The sequence below is a fragment of the Lissotriton vulgaris genome, chromosome 3_1 (assembly GCF_964263255.1).
Source record: "Lissotriton vulgaris chromosome 3_1, aLisVul1.2, whole genome shotgun sequence".
Lineage (NCBI taxonomy): Eukaryota > Metazoa > Chordata > Amphibia > Caudata > Salamandridae > Lissotriton > Lissotriton vulgaris.
This window is the reverse complement of record NC_141689.1, coordinates 2,004,915,613-2,004,937,108: the sequence shown is the minus strand read 5'-3', so window position 1 is coordinate 2,004,937,108 and position 21,496 is coordinate 2,004,915,613. Positions and strand designations below refer to the sequence as shown.

The window sequence follows — 21,496 nt, the reverse complement described above, 5'->3', positions numbered from 1 at the left end:
CACGAGTCCGAACAGAGGACTACCTCTTTGCCAAATTTGGTATAATTCTGTTCAACCGTTCGGGCTGTAGCCGCAAGGAACAGTTCCCATGGAAAATTGCATGGGGAAAACACATTTTGGGACCCCTCTTTTTTCTCTGCCCCCGCTCGCTTCAAATGCAATATTTTAGACCACAGGATTGGTCCTTCCTAGGTAGCTAATTTTTAAACAAGCACAGGAGCACGCTCTTCGTTTTTATTATTTTATGGCGGATCCATGCACCCAGCGCACATTTCTCCGTTTTTTCAACAACAACAAAAAATCTTTTTTGGGCCCTTTGGGCTCTTGTGGGACCCCCTAAACAGGTCTAGAGGGTCAAAATATTTCTTACCTGCCCCCTTTATACAATTTAAACACTTGTTCCACTAATTTCTAGATCCTCGCTTCTACCGACGCATAAAATGGCTGCCATACTTCCTGGTTTCGAATGTTGACAACCACTTGACAGCCAATCAGCATTCTGCGCGTGATCGGGATGGTGCGCTTATAATCTGCGCATCCACCGAGGCCATAGATATATAAATACTTTTAATTGTAATTTTCTCAGGAACTACTGAACAGATTTACACCATATAAGCAAAAGGCACGAGTCTGAACTAAGGACTACAACTTTGTCAAATTTGGTGTAATTCCGTTCAGCCGTTCAGGCTGTAGCCGCGATGAACGGTACCTATGGAAATTTGCATGGGGAAAACACGTTTTAGGACCCCCTTTTTTCTCAGCACCCACTTCACGAATCACCCAAAGTCTTTCAGGATAGTAGCAAATTAGAGCGCCCACCAGTTTTGAAAATTTCACGAAGATTTGTCAGCATCAGGTCCCGTAATGGTTTGCAGACAGCAGAAGAACACACAAGCACAGACCAGAGCAGCAGTTGAATGAAGAGTTTATTTACAGCATAAGCAGGTCCACATAACGCGTTTCAGCCGCCGACCTTCGGCCTTGATCACATGAACACGCTACATGTATGAGTCAGCTTTGAAAGGCAGACAAATAAGTGTGTTACAAAAATGTAGTAAAATCACGGAATGAAATTGCTTTACGGTATCACTAGACACAGACGATGCAAAACAGTTTCCTGTACTTTTACTACATAAGAAAGGAAAAAGTTTCTGCATACACGTCACTACCCCTGGCCATGGCAGAATTCCCCATGAAAACAGAATGATAGTGGATGCCGGAAAAAAGGTGGAAAGATTAAGACAGGTGACGCAGAGTGGATAGGAGTAAACAGAAGAAAGGAATAAAGCCTTTCCAAACGAAAAAACTAGTGATGGAGTGCGAGATGTCTACCCAGCTGATCGCATGTATATAATTGATGCGGAGACAACGAGGACAGTATAGAAGGTGGGATGCTTGTGCAAGCTCGCTCTTAAGTGACAACAAAAAGCTCATAGGCACCTATTATACCAGTGAAGACGGGGAAAGCGAATGAGTATGATCGCATGCATTTAAAAATCTGTAAAACCCGCTAATGGGCTGACGTGCGTGGCGGACACGCAAATCAATTGAGAAAATGCAGCATCCTTAGGCCATGCAAGTCAGAAAAGGCCAATTAAATATTGAATGGCAGACTGCAGGGATGGCAGCGTGATGTAGAGTGTGCACTAGAACTGTGTAGAACAGATAAAATTACTTATTCCGACAGAGCCAAGTTACTGTACTAAAAAGCATACCGTGCTGTGTGAATAGATACATCTGTGAATGGTGGTGCAACAAGGTAGCTAGTGACTGAGTGCAAAATGCGACTTTATTCACAAAGTGTCAAACATAAAATTAACAAAGCCAACCTCAGTGCAAAGGTATAGCTGAATACCCAGCCGGGTATAGAACAAATCATGAGATAACTGCCTAATGTGCAACAGGAATAAAGCAAACACCCTACCTCCATACTGGGAGAGATTATATATGTATATACATTCACTGAAAAAACCATAGGTTTCAGGCACGCTATAGTTAGAAATTAGCATTTAAAAAATCTTAGAAATTCACTGAAAAAACCATAGGTTTCAGGGACGTTATAGTTAGTTGGACATTTGACTCGTACAAAACCATAGAAATTCCCCTGTTATAGTTAGTTCAGCTAACTATAACTCGCGCCCCCACAATGCACTGCTGATGACATCACATATTACATCATTCATAACATGGTCAGTGAAATCACTGATGTTATCTCAAATGATATTACTGATGACATCATCCAGTGACTGTGTGTTTCTGTAAAGTTTAAATATGCTTTATATGTATGCCAAGGTGTACTGAAGAATGAGTGGGTGTATAAGTGTCTGGATGAAGGATTTAGTAGGTGCATGACTGACTGTATAAGTGAGTGATTAAATGTGTCTTACTAAATGCATGGGTTACTGACAAAACTGTGTGAATGTCTGTATCAATCTGCCTGTTTATGTGGAAGCCGCTGCATGGGTTGGAGAGTATCTACATGAGTGTCTATATCGGTTATTGATTGGTTGCCTAAGTATTTGTATGGGAGACGGAGTGTGGGTGGGAGGGAGATATGTGACTGTGTGCATAGATGTCTGAGTGGTTGATTCACTGGATGTATGGTTTCAAGAGTGTATGTGGAAACAGATGTATGGGTAGTTGAGTGTGTGTATGGGTGTGTTGGTGAGTGAACGGATGTCTCAGTGGTACAGGTCCAACTAACTACATATGTGAAAGGCAGTGTATGTGAGAGTTGGAGTATATAAGTGACTATCCGTGAGAGTCAGTGATTGTGAGAGTGACTGTATGGATGAGAGTGTACTTGTATCAGTGATTGTATAAGAGAGTAATTATGTGTTAGTATATGTTTGAATAAGTGAGGTGGTGTGTATATAACTGTATAGGTGAGGAAATGGGAGTGTGATTGAGTTTTGCATGACTGACTATGTGTGTGAGTAACTCCATGGATGAGTGGGTGTGTGTGAGTGTCTGTATAGGTGTATGAGTGCATATGATAGTGTAGTATTGATTAGTGACTGTATGTATGAGTGATTGTATGGGTGAATGAGTGGATGTGTGTGTAAACCTAGGAATCAGTGAGTGCGTATTTAGTAACTCGTATTGGTGTGTCGAAGGTTTTGAAAATGGTAGTCTGTATTTTACAGTGGGTGTATCAAAGATTATATTAGAGTGTGAGGAGATGCATCAGATTTTGATGGGGATGATGTAATCAGTGATGTCATCAGTGATGTAATTTGAGATGTCATCCGTGATGTCATCAGTGATGTCACTGACCACATCATGAATGATGTAATATGTGACGTCATCAGCAGTGCATTGCGGGGGAGCAAGTTATAGTTCGCTGAACTAACTACAACGGGGACATTTCTATGGTTTTGTACGAGTGAATTGTCCAACTAACTATAACGCCCCTGAAACCTATGGTTTTTTCAGTGAATTTCAAAGGTTTTTTAAATGCTAATTTCTAACTATAACGTGCCTGAAACCTAGGTTTTTTCAGTGACTTTCAATGGTTTTTTAAATGCTAATTTATAACTATAACGTGCCTGAAACCTTTGGTTTTTTCAGTGAATTTCAATGGTTTATTAAATGCTAATTTCTAACTATACCTACAAAGTTAGGACATGTGAAGAAAGAGGAAGAAAAGCGCAGGAAGAAGCAAGAGATTTGCCGAAAGAACCAACAATGGAGCAGAAAGTCCTCCTGTGCCCCCAACTTTTTAGTGACGGGTACTGGTGGTAACTGACTCTGAATAACCAGGACCAGAGCCAGTGCTATGCTAAAAGACACATAGAATACAGTGAAAACCCCTACATACACTAGGGAACACTATGCGTTGGGGTACCCCTGTAATGAGCATGACCTCCTCTGTATTTGCCACAAGTTAGTGCCTGGGTCATTGCATGAGTACATGGGTAGTGACTGCATGATTAGAGTGCTGCAAGGACAGTGTATGGTGATTTTATAACTGCTTGGGTTTTGGCGGAGTGATTGTATAAGTGCATGATGCTGGATGGGTGATTGGAGGAGTGCATAGGTAGTGACAGGGGGATTTCTGGAGTGCATGGGTACAACCTGGGTAATTGGAGGAGTGAATCAGTACCGTGTAGGTGGTTAGAGGTCTGCATGGGTAGTGCACAGGGGATTGTAGCAGTGCATGTGTTAGTGCCTGGGTCACTCCATGAGTACATGGGTACTGACTGGAAGATTAGAGAACAGCAAGGAGAGTGCATGGTGAGTTTATAAGTGCCTGGGTTTTGGCGGAGTGATTGGATAAGTACATAGTGCTCGCTTAGTTCATGGGTAGTGACAGGGCAATGGCTGGACTGCATGGGTACTGCTCAGGGTATTCTAGCAGTGCATGAGTTAGAGCATGGGTTATTGCATGAGTGCATGGGTAGTGACTGGATGACAGTGGCGGACGGTGACATTTGCAAGTGGTGTGCGCTAACTGATTGACATACTTCACCGTAGCGAGCGAGCCCAAAGATTGGCCGATCTAACTGCCAACTTAGCTGAATGTTAGCAAACGTATGTAGTCTTCCAATAAAAAAGACAAGAGTACATATAATTCACAAAAGGTTTGCTGAAACCGATCAGACATCAAGCAGTTTGTCAGCAGAACCGAAGCATTTACAACAATTGGATTGGTTGGGGTTGGTAAAGTCTACCAGTGAAACGTTATGCACAATAATTTGGAAATAACTGAGCAGAGTAAGAAGTATTCTAAGTTTCGAGTTTCCACCGTTTCAGACCCGAGTTCCAGGACCCAAGGAACAATGTCCTTTCCTCTGTAAAATATATGTGTGGTGTTGCTCCTTTGGTTAATTCCAATTACATTGCTTAAACCTGAGCAAGTACAGATGCATAGAGATAGTTTAATATTGCAAAAAAGGCACATTTCTCTATCAGATCCCGGTTCTCATCAGGATGTGGAAGGGAAAGAAATATACACAATTATGTTGCAGCAAAGAAGTATTAACCCCTTCCAGGCTCATGACGAGCTAACCTAGCAGAAATGAATGTGCCCTTGTGTAACTTAACTGGGTCTCATGTAAAGCGCTCCAATACCTTCGGGTCGATTTTGCGCTATATAAATCTGCAACAAAATAATATTTTAATCTAGCTGTGTTACTTGAACTTGAAAGCCTTGACTTCTTGACTCACAGGGGTGGGATGTGTGTGCTTTGTTTTGTGTATAAAGATTATCCAAAAGCCTAAACTTAACCCAGGATTTCCATGCACACACGTTCATTGACAGCAGGCAGACCGGCACAGCCATCATACACTTCAGAGGTGGGGGGTTGTTTTTTGACACACACTCAGCACTTTTCATAGCGGGGGGCGCAACACCTCGGGCCCCTTCTATATTTACCAAAAGCAGAGGAGGGCCATTGGAAATCTGTGATTTTGCGGCAACACCGGTTTCCACATAAGTGTTGAGTTACTGCATTTACCAAATAATCAGTATACTGAGGCATAATCTCAAAAATATGTTTCTGGATCAAAAGTTACGAGAAATGCAGCGTTTTCATGCGCTGTGGCCGGCCCTTCTCAAAGATTGACTGCCTGGTCGTCTTTCAGTTATTCATTGCTGTTTTGGGGGTCAAACTCAGGTTCTAATGAGTCAAAACCTTTGCCCAGAAAGCCCACTGACTGTGCAATAATGACCAAATAATGAAGTAATACTGTCACAAGATGTGCAGCATTAGACTACATAATTGCCTTTCCTTGCACATAAATTAGTCAACTCTGCTCTGCTGCATAATTCGGTCACGTGGGACACAATTTCAGTGGTCTCCTGAAGGAAGGCGACCTTCGGATCAGAAGGTTTGCTATAATATTATAATGCTAGAAAGTTGGCTGCCACAAGACGTTTTTACATACATTGGGTACATGTATGAGATTTAGAAGTGTTCCACTTCCTACTCAATGTCACCACTTTATTGTTATCACAATGTGTAAAATAGAAGCATTACACTTGTAATCTGCACTGACCACTCACAACTGCTTCAAAAACAGCATCTTCTAAAACATCCCTGGACCCTACACGGAAAAAGCTGGGGATGTCTTATTCACCAGAATTTACAGTGGGATCCCGGCGTGAAAACAATGATGAAGCCGTGCACTGCGGAGATAAAGAAAGTAAAGGGTATTTCAATCATGTACTGACCGGAGAATCATTTCATTGACAAATGCCTTATCTCATGTTTCGCTGCCTTCCACAAGCACAAGCACAGCTTCATACGCTAATGTCCGCTCCATCTACAAGGTTTCTGTCGTTACTAGGGGGGTAAATGGATGCAGAGGGGGGACGGGGGGGAGGTGAAGATTTCTTGGCGTGAAACTAACAAAAAGATTTATTTCTGACAAGTACTGGCTGTTGCTTGTACTAGTTTCAGCACGCTCGCTACCTCAAAACGAGGAATTACATGCAAAAACCTATGAGGGTAGGATTTTCCTGCCAAAATAAAGAGGTAATGTGTGTTTAATTCAATAGACGGACACTATTTGGTGTAAGTTTCACTTTGGTTTTATTTCAGTAGACGGAAGACGGGTCCGGTTCACACCACAGAACTGAGCATCAGAGAGAAAGCACGTCCGTTTTTGGGGCTAGGAATCTTTCATGCACAATCGAACTCTACTCCTGATGCCCGGCTGAGCCTGTGTAGGTAACTTACAGGCCTGGCAGCCAGTAGGAGGTGTTGAGGACGGTCCATTCTGGCAGCGCACTCGCATGGATTCGCCCCTAGGCCCTACCCTACTACCAGGAATATAATAATTATAAACTTAATTAAGGGCCCATACGCCGCCCCCACCCAGCCGAGCGGCGGACTCCCACTCTGTGACGCAGTGATACTTCTTTACTTTAACTGTTGTCGTCGAAAGATGATCTCATGATGATCATGAACCGAACCAAGGACGTCACTGCCTCAGTCACCACCGACACTACGAGCGGAACTAGCAAATAGGCGCTGGGCTGCTGCTGGGCAGTAGGAGGAGGACAGAAGCACGTCACAAGCCACAAGGTCTCTCTGGTGCAATGATGTCTGCTGCGCTGCAGCGTTGTCACACCAGCGAAGCACGTCACAAAAAATGGCCAATCACTGTCTGCATGGCTTCACATAAGCCACAGTGATTGGCCATAACAGTTTTTACCCAATAACCACTACACACCACCCACGCGCGGACCCGCCATCCAATGCTTCTTATGCCTGCCCTAAGGCTCAAGGCTGCACAGTGTTTCAGCCAATCCAGGCACTGCATTAGCAGCGCCAGGATTGGCTAGAGCAGGTGTGCTCTCTGCCCCCCCTCCCCGCTGCTGCTCGGGTCCCTGGCTCAGTGGCTCTCCTACTAGTGGCTGACTGTGTGCATGTTCGAGCAAGGAATAAAAAGTATTAGCCCTAACTCGAGCATGCGCACCTGCTGCTGCTGCCTGCTCTTAGTGCCGCGCTGGGCTGTCAGTGACACAGTCTGGACTGTCCTTCAGCTCCGATTGCCTCGGGCATGTCCCGGTGCAATTTAGAGTGAGCTGCTGGAAGTTTTTTCAGTTTCAGGAATGTGTGTCACCGCATGAATGGGGGCATGTGGCATTAGTGGGGCAACGCCCCAGCGCCCCCAATGGATGCACCGCCACTGCTGGATGATTAGAGTGCTGCAAAGAGAGTGCATGGTGAATTTATAAGTGCTTGGGTGTTGGTGGAGTGATTGCATAAGTACACACATGTCCCATCAGTACCCACCCCCTCCCTTCACCACTGTGCAAACGCGCCCCTTGGCGGGTTTTAATTTGGGGGATTAATTCCCCTTGAATTGTGAGGGTCCCTGGGGGCCAACTAGCCCACCATGTACCTCCAAGTAAGCGCCACAGAGCTGCGTTGCATAGAGGTGGTCCGAGGCCATGCCCCAATCAATCAATCAATCAATCAAAGACATTTATAGAGCGCACTACTTACCCGGAGGGTCTCAAGGCGCTTGGGGGGTGGAGGGGGGTGCTGCTACTGCTCGAACAGCCAGGTCTTGAGCTTCTTCCTGAAGGAGAGGTGTTCTTGGGTCAGGCGCAGGTCGGTCGTGAGGGAGTTCCAGGTCTTGGCGGCCAGGTAGGAGAAGGACCTTCCTCCTGTTGTCGTTCTTTGGATGCGGGGGACGGCGGCGAGGGCGTGACTGGCTGATCGGAGATGGCGTTTGGGAGCGTAGAAGTTGATGCGGTTGTTGAGGTAGCTCGGGCCTTGATCGTGTAGGGCTTTGTGTGCGTGGGTGAGGAGGCGGAAGGTGATTCTTTTGTTGACGGGGAGCCAATGCAGGTCTCTCAGATGTCCGGAGATGTGGCTGTGTCATGGGATGTCGAGGATGAGTCTGGCTGAGGCGTTCTGGATCCGCTGGAGTCTCTTCTGGAGCTTGGCGGTGGTTCCGGCGTAGAGGGCGTTGCCGTAGTCCAGTCGGCTGGTGACGAGGGCCTGGGTGACCGTCTTCCTGGTCTCGGTGGGGATCCACCGGAAGATCTTCCATAGCTTGCGCAGGATGTTGAAGCATGACGAGGAGACGGGGTTGACTTGTCTGGTCATGGTGAGGGAGGAGTCCAGGATGAAGCCCAGGTTGCGTGCGTGGTCTGTCGGTTTGGGTGCAGTGCCCAGGGCGGGGGGCCACCAGGAGTCGTCCCAGGCGGAGGGCGAGGAACCCAGGATGAGGACTTCCGTCTTGTCTGAGTTCAGTTTCAGGCGGCTGGTCGTCATCCACTCGGCTACGTCTTTCATCCCTTCGTGAAGGTTGGCTCTGGCGGCGGCGGGGTCGTTGGTCAGGGAGAGGATCAGCTGGGTGTTGTCAGAGTAGGAGATGATGTTGAGGTTGTGTTGGCGTGCGATGGCCGCGAGGGGGCTCATGTAGACGTTGAAGAGGGTGGGGCTCAGCGAGGATCCTTGAGGGACGCCGCAGATGACTTCGGTGGCCTCTGACTTGTACGGTGGTAGACGGACTCTCTGTGTTCTCTGTGCCCCTTTTGACACCTCTCTGCAACGCAACTCTGTGGCGCTTACTGGACGTACCCTGTGTGCTAGTTGGCCCCCAGGGACCCTCAGGATTCAAGGGAACTTAATTCCCCAACGTAAAATGTGCCACAGGACACGTTTGCACACTTGTCACATCAGGCTACGCCCCCTCCCTGCACCGCTGTGCAAACGCACCCCCTGGTGTGCTGTAAATTGAGGGGGTTAAGTCCCCTTGAGTCCTGAGGGTCCCTGGGGGCCAACTAGCCCACCAGCTACCTTCAGTAAGCACCACAGAGCTGCGTTTCAGAGTGGTGTAAAAGGGTGTGTGGCCTTGGGCCACCTCTCTGCAAAGCAGCTTACGGTCGCTTACTAGAGGTACCTGGTGGGCTAGTTGGCCCCCAGGGCCCCTCAGGATTCAAGGGGACTTAATCCCCCAATCTAAAATGGGCCACGAGCACGTTTGCACAGTGGTGCAGGGAGGGGGCGGGTCCTGATGTGACAAGTGTTCAAATGCACCCTGTGGCGCATTTTAAGTTAGGGGATTAAGTCCCCTTGAATCCTGAGGGTCCCTGGGGGCAACTAGCCCACCAGGTACCTCCTGTATGTGCCAGGGAGCTGCGTTGCAGAGTCGTGTTCAGAGGCCTTGCCCCTTTCTACACCTCTCTTCAACGCAGCTCTTTGGCATTTACTGGAGGAACCTGGTGGGCTAGTTGGCCCCCAGCGACCCTCAGGATTGAAAAGGACTTAATTCCCCAATTTACAATGTGCCAGGGGGTGCATTTACACACTTGGTATGTCAGGCCCCGCCCCCTCCGTGCACCACTGTGCAAATGCGCCCCCTGGCGCGTTGTAAATCAGGGGATTAATTACCCTTGAGTCCTGAGGGTCCCTGGGGGCCGACTAGCCCTCCAGGTACCTCCAGTAAGCGCCACAGAACTGAGTTGCAGAGAGGTGTAAAAAGGGGCGAAGCGTCTGAACACCTCTCTGCAACGCAGCTCCCTGGTGCATACTGGAGGTACCTGGTGGGCTAGTTGGCCGCCAGGGACCCCCGGTATTCAATGGGACTTAATTCCCCAACTTAAAATGCAGCACAGGGCTCGTTAGCACACTTGTCACAACAGGCCACACCTCCTCCCTGCACTACTGTGCAAACGCACCACCTGGTGCGTTGTAAATTGGGAGATTAAGGCCCCTTGAGTCCTGAGGGTCCCCTGCGGCCAACTAGCCCACCAGCTACCTCCAGTAAGCATCACAGAGCTGCGTTGCAGAGTGGTGTAAAAAGGGTATGTGGCCTTGGACCACCTCTCTGCAAGGCAGCTCCCTGGCGCCTAGTAGAGGTACCTGGTGATTTAAAGCCATGTATATGAACCAACGACAGAATGCAAATTACATCCTGAAGGCATTTTGTTGAAACTAAATATGGTAAATGGATGCTTCTTTAATTCAGATCAGAAAACTATGAAATGCAAGTATGTCATTAAAGGCACTGGATTAGATATTTATTGCATTACTCCCAATGTAAGAATGAGATGGCGGGCCAAAATCTGTGTGTGACGAGCTTGTAGAAACATCAATTCGCCATGTTAACCTACATTCATGCTTCTTTGGTAGACAGATCTCCAGTGAACTCTGCAACATTTCATACCCATGCATGAAGTGGAAAGAGAGAACTGCACACGTTTCACAAACTATCATAGGTAAATTTTTATACATTGCTTAACATTGTTCTAAATTCAAGGGTGACTCCGCTGAACATTACTAAAGAGTCCAAACAGATTATACATAAAGAACATTATCAACTTCAGTAACTAAATAGTCATTTTTAATGATCATTTTCCAATTTACTTACACTTTAGAACTTTGAGGCACAAAAAAGGCATGATGTCGAACCTGCATTATAATTATTACAAAGCTTGAATTGACCACATCATATCTGTAAATAATGGGAAAAAAAGGTTAAAAGAATAATGTGATATAATTAATTCGCACTTTTAAAAGCAGACAGATGTAAATAGATTTGTATAAACTACATCACTTACCTTAGTCCAATTTGGACTTTGGCTGTTTCTAGAGTTGCTGCATCATCTTCACCGTCTGCAGTGTCTTCAAGCTCACTTCTTCTATAAAAGACGATGCAGCATATTTGTAAGTATGCCAGGAGTGCAAAATGTTAATATACATGAAACCTGGGGCCGTTAGCTTAGTTCTGAGCCATTCTGCCTTATTGCACAATTAAAGCTTAACAGCAAACTACATTAGGGTCAAATCAGCAACTGCTGTGGGAGAGGAGAGGCGAGGATAGGTAAGGAGAGGCTGGGAGGCGAGGAGAGGAGGGGAGGTGAGTAGAGGAGGGGTGGTGAGTAGAGGAGAGTAGAGGAAGGGAGGGTAGGGTAGGGTAGGGAAAGGAAGGGGAGGGGAGGGGAGGGGAGGGGAGAGGAGAGGAGAGGAGAGGAGAGGAGAGGAGAGGAGAGGAGAAGTGGGATTGAAATATAACATCATTCCTCGGCTGCTTGTTCCCAGACATGACTACCAGCAAGAGAATGCATTTATTGGAAGTGTGTGACACCATAAACACACCCTGAAGACATACCCTTGATGTTTACTTTAAATTGCCTACATTTTATACTATGCATTATTCTGCACAGAATAAAGGCACTTTCCGTATCGCTTATAACGGTGGAGTTCCCATGCTCCTTCAGCAAACAATTTACCTCAAACACTTCTGTCCCATCCTTCAAAAATAATTTTAAAAATTCTAATTGATAGAGTGTGAACTGATGTTTGACTCGTGAAATAGACTTGGTCTTTTGTAATACCCTGTGAAATAAAAAAAATAGCTTTCCAAAAAGAGTTGTTAAGATCTGGAGTTAGGCAGTTCAGATGAACGTCAACCGAGTCCTAACACTCCGGTGATCAATAGGTCCAATTAGGTCATTTTGTGGTTTTATGTTTGAAGCATCATACAGATATGAGTAGTGTCATTTATATACATTTTCTACAGATATGAGTAGTGTCATTTAAATACATTTCCCACTTAAGTAACATTTGCATCTGTTCTTGGTGCAGTGAAGTTAAATAGGCCATTAAATGATACACATGTGAATATTTGAGAAAAAAGGATGTTACCATCAATACTTACGGCTTCACAGATGGCTCATAGACGCCACTGTCACCAGCGACAGATTCATCAGACACAGCTGCAGATACACCAGTTGGTTTCTCCTCCAATAGGTGACCCACATCTCTTCTCTGAAGATCTAAGGCAGAAGATAACGACCAGTTACGTACGTGTAAACCAATGACTGTTTAACAGTTGACTGCTTTAGGAAAACAATCATTTGGTAATCCTTGATAAAAGAGAACATATTTTACAAACCATCAAAACAACATCAGTATTACAATTCACATACATCTCTGTGAGTAGAAGATGCATAGTCCTTTTCATTGGACCAGTAACATCCATTTGGCTTAAAACTACCATTTTGGGATTACAACTTGTGTCAAATTACTGCATAGACCAGACAGTTTGCTCTGTACAAATTTCCAGCACTAAAACTTGGTGAAGTTTGTGAATGGAGGCTGTAGGACTTTGCCTTTTTGGCTAAAGTTCCCTAAGCTTTTTGCTTTCCCTCTAGACTGTCTGGATCTGAAAGGTGAGAGGAGCTGGGAGAGGTGTTGAACCAGGGAGGGGTTGAGATGACACCAGGCCGTCCTGCATCTGGAGAGCAGGGGGAGGAGAAGCCCGGGAGGTGAGAAGGCCTGGGCTGGTGCTATAAACCAATTGACCCATCTCCTGCTGAGTGATTAAGCGTCCAGACCCCCAGTATTAAAGGGAAAAGGTGACGCTAGGAGGGAGACACGCAGAACTGATTAAGGGGCAGGGGTCAGGGGCCCCTGCGAACAAAGGTGCAACGAGAGGCGCTGGTGAGTAGTGCCTGGTTAGTGTGTGCACCAAAATTGAAGTAAGTCTCCACAGTGCTGAGTGCAGGTCTCGGTGTCCACCGAGACCGTCGGAAGGATGGCCAGGTCATTGGGCACTCGGAGTGAAATAGTAGCGCCCGGACCGGCAGCCACGGAGGAGCTGAGGCGCCGGCCCGAGCTCGCCGTGCTTCTTGACGGAGTTCTGGATTAAGGGTCAAGTCACTGAAGGAGCAGAGGAGAGTGGGGTTGCGCTCCCCACCCAGGTAACGTGGATCACCACCTGGGGTGGGGTGCGGGCTCAGAGGGACACTCTCTCGGCCTCTCGCTTCTGTCAGCTGTGCGAGCCTGTTGCTTCGGCTCAGATCGAGGCCCGTGCTGGGTCAAAGAGTGGCAGTATTGGGGCCAGAGTTAGGAGCAGTACTTTCGTGTCATCATTGATCCAGGTTGGGGGCAACTGTTATCGGAGCACCTAAACTGTCGTATTACACTTTGCATTATTGCTGCTAACAAACTATTGGACTGTTGTACGACCCCTGACCTTATTTGTGCCTGACGAACTACATGCTTGGTGCGCTACACACTGCATTATGTTTCCCTTGCAGTGTACATGATTGTAACGTGGCGTATTGTATTATTTCTTCATTGCACAGTACATGATTGTAGCGTGACGCATTGCTTTGTTTCTTCCTTGCAAAGGGCATGCTGGTAGTGATCCGCATTGCATTATTTACTGGGGCATTCGGACCAAGCCCCATTGAGTACTCTTTTGTGATAAAAAGAGGATGGGGTTGTTTGCCACCACAGTATCCTGGGAAACCAGCACTGGTATCTGAGAGTAATGAAGCTCAAAATGTGAGTCAGGTATGACCACCTGTTGGCAGGCAGCACAAGTCATAATTGTGCACATCCCTTTGATGTCATGTCCACTGAGGTTCAAATTCAGTCGCCCTCAACAGGTTAGGAATAATTATTTTGGTATGTGCAGTACCACAGCCATCAAAAACAAGGTTACAGTTTGGTTTCACTGGGTACATAACTAGACCTTAGTACATGACTGTTGCTTATGGAAAGAAATGTCCCTTCTTTTGATGAATTCCAAAGAAAGATTTTGTTAAAAGAACGTTTATGGAATAGAACTGAGAATGTATGCTTGCACTATTGCAAAATAATCATTTAACTAAAATGTTAATGCTTCTAGGTGACTGTAGGATTCATATATTATGAACAATCAGGCATGATACGGGAATTTGTCAGCAAGGCACTTCGTGCTGATGAACAATTTAAGTTGGAGCACCTATGATTCACAAGGGCCAATGAACATTTACTAAGGGTGGCATGAGGCTCCACCAGAAGTCTTAATGCCTTCAGCCTCCCAAAAATTTATTTTAAATCATCTGGGTTAAACAAGCACCAAATGATTCGTGAAATTTTGGAGAAACCTGCATAAGGCATTGGTTGACCTGGAACTTTTCTATGGCGTCAGACCATACTATGCTAGTCACTGAAAGGTCTATAACATAACCTGAAGGCCATCTACTGAGACTGAATTGCACAACAAAAAGCCCACCTAGATAAATTAGCCATCAGTATCCTAAAGGCGAAGGTTTTTCTTTCATTATTTTATCAGCTTTTCAAAACAAAACAAAGAATAAGACTGTACATTACAGGCACATTTCAGACTACATCAGTTGCGTTATTTATTGTGCATCACTTAATGGCAATTGTTTTATTTTCAGATATCATTTTCAGTCTGTCCTGACAAAATGCCTTATGGCATTTCTTGACCCCTGGCTGAAAGTTGATACTTATAGTGAGAAGAGGAGTTTCTTTGTTTTTTTTTTCTTTTACCAAAGTCATCATGGTAGCTACCAAGCTTACCCAGTATTTCAAAATGAAGCCGCAGTTGCAAATATTTTCAAGGTCTTACTCCTGTAATGTTTCCCCAAAAAATTAAGACTTACAATTTACAACGTGTGTACAGAAATGGAGAGGTTCCAGAAAATCGACCTGGGATTCCTAGACTAAGAGTACTATTTTCCTATAACTACAAATAGTTCTGACACTTCTAAGGAAAACCAAGGCGATCGGCTGTATGTCCTGGTGGGGCAGAACATTTTCATTCAGCAATATTAAGGCATCAATAAAAAAGGTTATTTTGAATCATAATCTCTCTAGGAAGCAAGAATTTAATTTAGGTGTATACTATCCATTTTCGGACTACTAGGTAGCTCCTATTTGCTGGATCAGGTTGCCCGTATGCCACAACGTATTTTGTGCAGATGGGCACGTAGGGCGCAAAATGCACATGTCAATATTCAAACATAGGTATTTGTATTTTGTGAGATAGCACAGCAGAGAATATGCTACTCTACCCAGTCTTGCCAAAGTGTGTAGCTACTGGGCGCACCCACCCCACCCCCATCGAGGAGCGAAAATCCTTAGTCACTTGGCAGAACTTTGCCGCCATCTCAGAGGTTGATCTCCTCGAATGCATCCGCGAAACCAAACCCTGCAACTATTCCTCTGACCCCATTCCCAGTGGCATCGCCATTGATTTCTATACTAACACTCGCTCCTACTGGACCAGGCTAGTCAATCTCTTCCTCAGTCAAGGATCCCTCCCAAGTGTCCTCAAAACAGGACAGGTTACCCCCTTCTAAAAAAAACCCTCTGCAGATGCAAGTGACCTCAATAACTTCCGTCCCATCACCAATCTCCCTTTTCTTTCAAAGATCACAGAAAAATGTGTTGCAAAACAACTGTCCCAACACATTATGGACAATAATCTCCTCGACATGTTCCAGTCAGGCTTTATTCAAAATTGCAGCACTGAAACAACCCTGCTGCAAGTGATCGATGATGCGCTGCATATTGTCGATTCAGGGGGATCGTGCCTTCTGATTCTTCTTGACCTCTCTGCAGCTTTTGACACTGTTAATCACAACACCCTCCTTAACATTCTTCAACAGAGAATGAGCGTGGAAGGCACAGTATTCAAATGGTTTGCCTCTTTCCTCACAGACAGATCCCAAATGATCAACATTGCAAATAGTCTCTCGTCTCCACTGGTGGTTGGTCAAGGCGTCCCTCAAGGTTCTATCCTAGCTCCCACTCTGTTAATTCTCAATCTGGAACCATTAGGGAACCTTCTAAGCAAATCTGGAATCCTCTACCATCTCTATGCGGATGACACCCAAATCTACCTCAAGGTGTCTTCCCCTCATGATCTCTCACTACTCAGCTCTACTCTCAACACTATTCACAACTGGATGCTAGTTCACCAACTCATTCTCAATCCCTCCAAAACGGAATTCCTCCTCATATCTAGCTCTCTCTCTCAGTCTCCTGTTCAAGCCTGGATGGATCAATCAAATCTACTCAACAGTAAACCCATCATTGTTGACTGCGCTAAATCCTTAGGTGTCATACTTGACAAAAGACTCAACCTAATCTCACACATCAACTCCATGGCCAAGAGCGCACGTTTTCAACTCGACTTTTATGGGGATTCGTCGGTTCTTCCCGGAGAATGACCTAAAAACCTTGGTCCAATCGCTAGTTCTCTCTAGACTTGACTATTGTAATTCTCTTCTGACTGGCCTTCCCAAATCTCACCTCTCGCCCCTCAAATCCGTCCTCCATTCAGCAGCTCGCTTCATTTCAGGGTCCAAACGAAGTGACCACATCACTCCTATCATGTCTTCTCATCCGATGGCTTCCCATCGAGGCTAGAGCGATCTACAAAACAGCGTGCATCACCCACAAAGCTTTGCACTCTTCCTCCCCTCGCTATCTGGTGAATAAACTCAAACTGTCTGGAGGCTCAAGACCTTCTCGGAATGTGGAAAACTTCCTTCTTGAACCCCCCCTCCTTCAAAAGAGAAAAACTGTTGGCACAATCGTTCTCCGGTAATGCGGTGAGAACCTCAAACTCGCTTCCTCCTTCACTCCGTGCCATCACCTCAATCCAGATCTTCAAAGCGGACCTCAAATCTCTTTTATTCCAAAGACACTTTCAGAACTAATTCCCTCCTTCTCAGACCCTGCCAGGAAGTTCTTTAGTCATTGTAAATTTGTCACATATGTTTATATTTTTGCTTATACACCCTGTGCTTGCTGTGTTTGAAATTGTGTTCCTTTTACCTGCGTTGTTTTGATTCTATGGCCGGCTATTGTTCACCAGGAAGTTCTTTGGTCATTGCAAAATGTGTCATATTTATTCTTACTTTTGCTTGTACAGTCTGTTCATGCTATTTTTGACTGTTCTATTCTTGCAACAGTTCTCTCATGTAACGTAACTGGTTCTATTCTACAGTGCTCTGACACCTTCGGGTAAAGCCCGCGCTCTATAAAAATGCATTATATAAAATAAAAAATAAATAAAATCTAGCTACAATGAACACAGATTTATGTATAAGGGGTAAAATGTATCTCTAAGGGGCAAATACCAAAAGGAAACCAAAGCCAAGACTCACGTACAACCAGAAACACCTACGGCAATGATTTCACTGCATACAGTGATGAACTTGCGTGAAACAACAAAGCACACACACCCAGCAACTACCACTGGAATGTTCTTTTTGTTAGCACCATCAAGAACAATTTCATTCCAATTGCTTTCTGACTACTGCTCTGCTTACCCAAGGATTCTACATAGATCTGAAAAAAACTGCCTAAATCACACCATCTTGGTAAGAATCTATCCCCCAGCATGAATCTCCTCTGCAATTTGAGATCTCTCTCCAAACTCACATGGCTAGAGCAACCAATCACGACATGTGTCTCCAACCAAATAACCTGGTACACCAACAATGAACAACTCCTGGTGGAATGCTAAAAGCATTGAAACTGAAACTCTAGAAAACTAGAGGATGTCCATCGCACATAGGACGACAGGCACTTTTGTAGACTTGTTCTTCTAGATCTCTCGGCTTACACTAATACAATTGATTAATGAAGGCTTCTGCTAATCTTGGAGAACAGCATAGGGATCCGTGGCCTTGTCTTGAGTTCGTTTACTTCGTTTGCTACAACAGCTAGCAATTAATAAAGATAGGTGAACACATCTCCAATGATGGTATGTGGTGAGCCCCAAACTCTATCTTGACTCCTATTTTAGTCAATCTGTATCTTGAAATTCTGAGTTTTGTCTTTGAAGGGTTAGGCAAGGCCATTCTCCATTATGCATGGCACTCAATTTTAAATCAATACATCTTCAAATCAGGACATCCTCATCCTCGCCTGCAGCATTGCTAAATTTAAACACTGGATATCAAGCAAACATTTTTGCTGCCTATTCCCTAGAAAACTAAGGGCTAGATGTATGACCCTAAATTGCATGCGAAAACGGGTTTGTGACCCGTTTGCACATGCAAAATGTTACAGGGCCAAGTTACAATTCCTAATTAGGAATTGCAAGTTGCTATTAGGAAGGGGCATGCCAAGGGTGTCCCTTCCTAATAGCGAGTCTCTAACCTATGTAAGAATGTTTTGCAACCACAATTGCGGTCGCAAAATGCTTACGAATTACCTCCGTCTTCAAGAGGGTGGTAATGGAGTCACAAATAGGAAGTGCATCCTGGGAAATGCATATCATTTTCCTTCAAGGAAAACGGGCTGCATTTAAAAAAATCTGCTTTATTGAAAAGCAGTCCCAGACATAGAGGTCTGCTGAGCCCAGCAGGCCACCATCCCTGGAAGGGTCAGCCATTCCCAATGGGGTCGCAAATTGCGAGTGGGTCAATAATATTCATGAGCCTCGCATTTTGCGAACCCACTGGGAATCGCTAACAGTGTCTCTGACATTGTTGTTCATTTGCTTTTGCGACTCACAAATTGTGACTCTCAATTTTTCACAATTTGCGAGTCGTGAAAGCAAATGGTCGTACATCTGGCCCAAAATTCCTCTCATCCTCTTAAAAGTCAAAGATATTTCATCAAGCACTGATTGAGGAACTGAAGTTGTATAGCTCTGCTCTTTTACTCGGAAAGTTCTTTGGAATTTACAGTCAACGTCCACACTGTCACATAATCCACACATCAACAGATTCACCATACAAGCAATTTGCATCTGCATACTCTCTAACAGATCAAACACTTACTGCATGTCTGTGGACAGTCAAACACATGCTTGTCACCTCTCATATAGATTAGGCCTTGGCAGTAAATTCTGTTCTGCTCACGGAATTTGTGGAATTTGGGTAATTTCACGTTCCGTGGAGAACGCGGAATTGCCAAAAATTCCGCGATCCGCGGAAGTTTTTGGTTGTTAGCGCTTTCAAAATGTGTGTTTGCAAGATATTTCTCCCCGGGCATGCAAACAGCGTTCGCGAACAGGAAAAAAGCGTTGTGAATGGGAGAAAATGATTCAGAAAAGGGGGTGGTGATGAACAGAGTGTCTGAATTAAGCAGACCACTCTTACCCAGTCCAAAGATCAGGGCTTGATCCATCACCGTTTTTCAGCTCACTGCACCATCCCAGCTCAGAACTTGGCTATATGCAAATTAGTCTGACCCTGGCCCAGGGCATCATGGGAACAGGGCAGACCAAACTACCAAGCCAATTCTTATACTGGGAAGGAAACAAGCTACCGGGGACCGGTTTCTGGCATTTCAGCCGTCTTCGGCCCGGCTTGCTTGAATCCTGATGGTGCAATGAGCTAGGGACTCACATCTGAGTATACCCTTCCACGCTGATGGTGGACAAAAATGATTCAGAAAAGGGGGTGGTGATGAACAGAGTGTCTGAATTAAGCAGACCACTCTTACCCAGTCCAAAGATCAGGGCTTGATCCATCACCGTTTTTCAGCTCGCTGCACCATCCCAGCTCAGAACTTGGCTATATGCAAATTAGTCTGACCCTGGCCCAGTGCATCATGGGAACAGGGCAGACCAAACTACCAAGCCAATTCTTCTACTGGGAAGGAAACAAGCTACCGGGGACCGGTTTCTGGCATTTCAGCCGTTTTCGGCCCGGCTTGCTTGAATCCTGATGGTGCAATGAGCTAGGGACTCACATCTGAGTATACCCTTCCACGCTTATGGTGGACAAAAATGATTCAGAAAAGGGGTTCATCACCACCCCCTTTTCTGAATCGTTTTTGGCCACTATAGGTGTGGCAGGGTATACTCAGACATGAGTCCCTTTCTCACTGCACCATCAGGATTCAAGCAAGCCGGGCCGAAGAAGGCTGGAATGCCAGAAACCGGTCCCTGGTAGCTTGTCTCCTTTCTGGTGAAGAATTGGCTTGGTAGTTTAGTCTGCCCTGTTCCCATGATGCACTGGGCCAGGGACAGACTGATTTGCATATAGCCAGGTTCTGAGCTGGGATGGTGCAGTGAGATAAATAACGGTGATGGATCAAGCCCTGATCTTTGGACTGGGTAAGAGTGGTCTGCTTAATTCAGACACTCTGTTCATCACCACCCCCTTTTCTGAAGCGAATGGGAGAAAAAGCAATCCCGCATGTTCGCAGAACTTTTGCGTGCTCGCTGAGATTTTTTACCGTTTCACGGACCTTTGCGTAGCGCGACTTTCACCCACCCCTAATATAGTTTCTGGCAATGCAATTCATGCTGGTCTACCACAATCCTCACTTGCAACTATCCTCTACTGCCCAGTGAGGATTCTCAAATCCACCAGAAAATATGATTATATCAGGCCTGTTCTCAAGGAACATCTTAGGCTTTCCACTGAAGCAAGGATCAAACTCAAGATCTGTTGCCTTTATTAGAAAGCAAACACAAGGAGATGATGGACGGAGTGTTGAAACATTTCAGACACTCACCCCCAGTCACAGATCTGGGTTGAATCCATCATCATTCTTTAGCTCACTTTGCCACCCCAGTTCAGACACAGCTATATGCAACTCAGTCTTGACCCTGTGCCTCATGGGAACAGTCCAGCCTGAAGTGCCAAGCCATGTCTTCACTGGACTGGAAACAAGCATCCTGGGACCGGTTTCTGGGTAGCACCCTTCATCAGCCAGGCTAGCTTGAATCCGGTAGCAAAGTGAGCAAGGGACCCACATCTGGGCATACCCTGCCAACTTAGGGCTAACAAAATAAACACAAGGAGATGATGGACGGAGTGCTTAAACTTTTCAGACACTCACCCCCAGTCACAGAACTGGTTGAGTCCATCATCATTCACTTTGCCACTCCAGTTCATACACAGCTATATGCAAATCAATCTTGCCCCTGTGTCTCATGGGAACAGTCCAGCCCGAACTGCCAAGCCATATCTTCACTGGACTGGACACAAGCATCTTGGGACCGGTTTCTGGGTAACACCCTTCATAAGCCAGGCTAGCTTGAAACCTGAAACCAGTCCTAGGATGCTTGTTTTCAGTGTCAGGAGGGCCTGGCAGTTCGGGATGGACTGTTCCCAATGGGCGTAGGGTCAAGACTGATTTGCATATGGCTGGGTCCAACCTGGAATGGCATGGTAAGCAAAAAAACGATGATTTTAGGCCCAGATCTCTGTACTGGGGTGAATGTATGACATTGTTCTGCATTCTGTCCATCAATTGTTCTTTTTGCATTTGTCACCCCGAGTGGTACGGGTATGCCCAGACGTGGGTCCCGT

The 21,496-nt window shown here is 45.6% G+C and overlaps 1 protein-coding gene across 1 annotated transcript in view; it reads right to left on the bottom strand.

The window, feature by feature from the left end:
• WWC2 (WW and C2 domain containing 2) overlaps positions 1–21,496 on the bottom strand; it is a 957,428-nt gene that overhangs the window by 369,403 nt on the left and 566,529 nt on the right. Inside the window, exons 12-14 of the mRNA XM_086962466.1 lie at positions 12,127–12,244; positions 11,027–11,107; positions 10,837–10,920 (exon numbers count right to left, since the gene is read on the bottom strand). Of these exons, the coding sequence (XP_086818592.1) occupies positions 10,837–10,920; positions 11,027–11,107; positions 12,127–12,244 (283 nt within the window). The remainder of the gene's footprint in view (positions 1–10,836; positions 10,921–11,026; positions 11,108–12,126; positions 12,245–21,496) is intronic.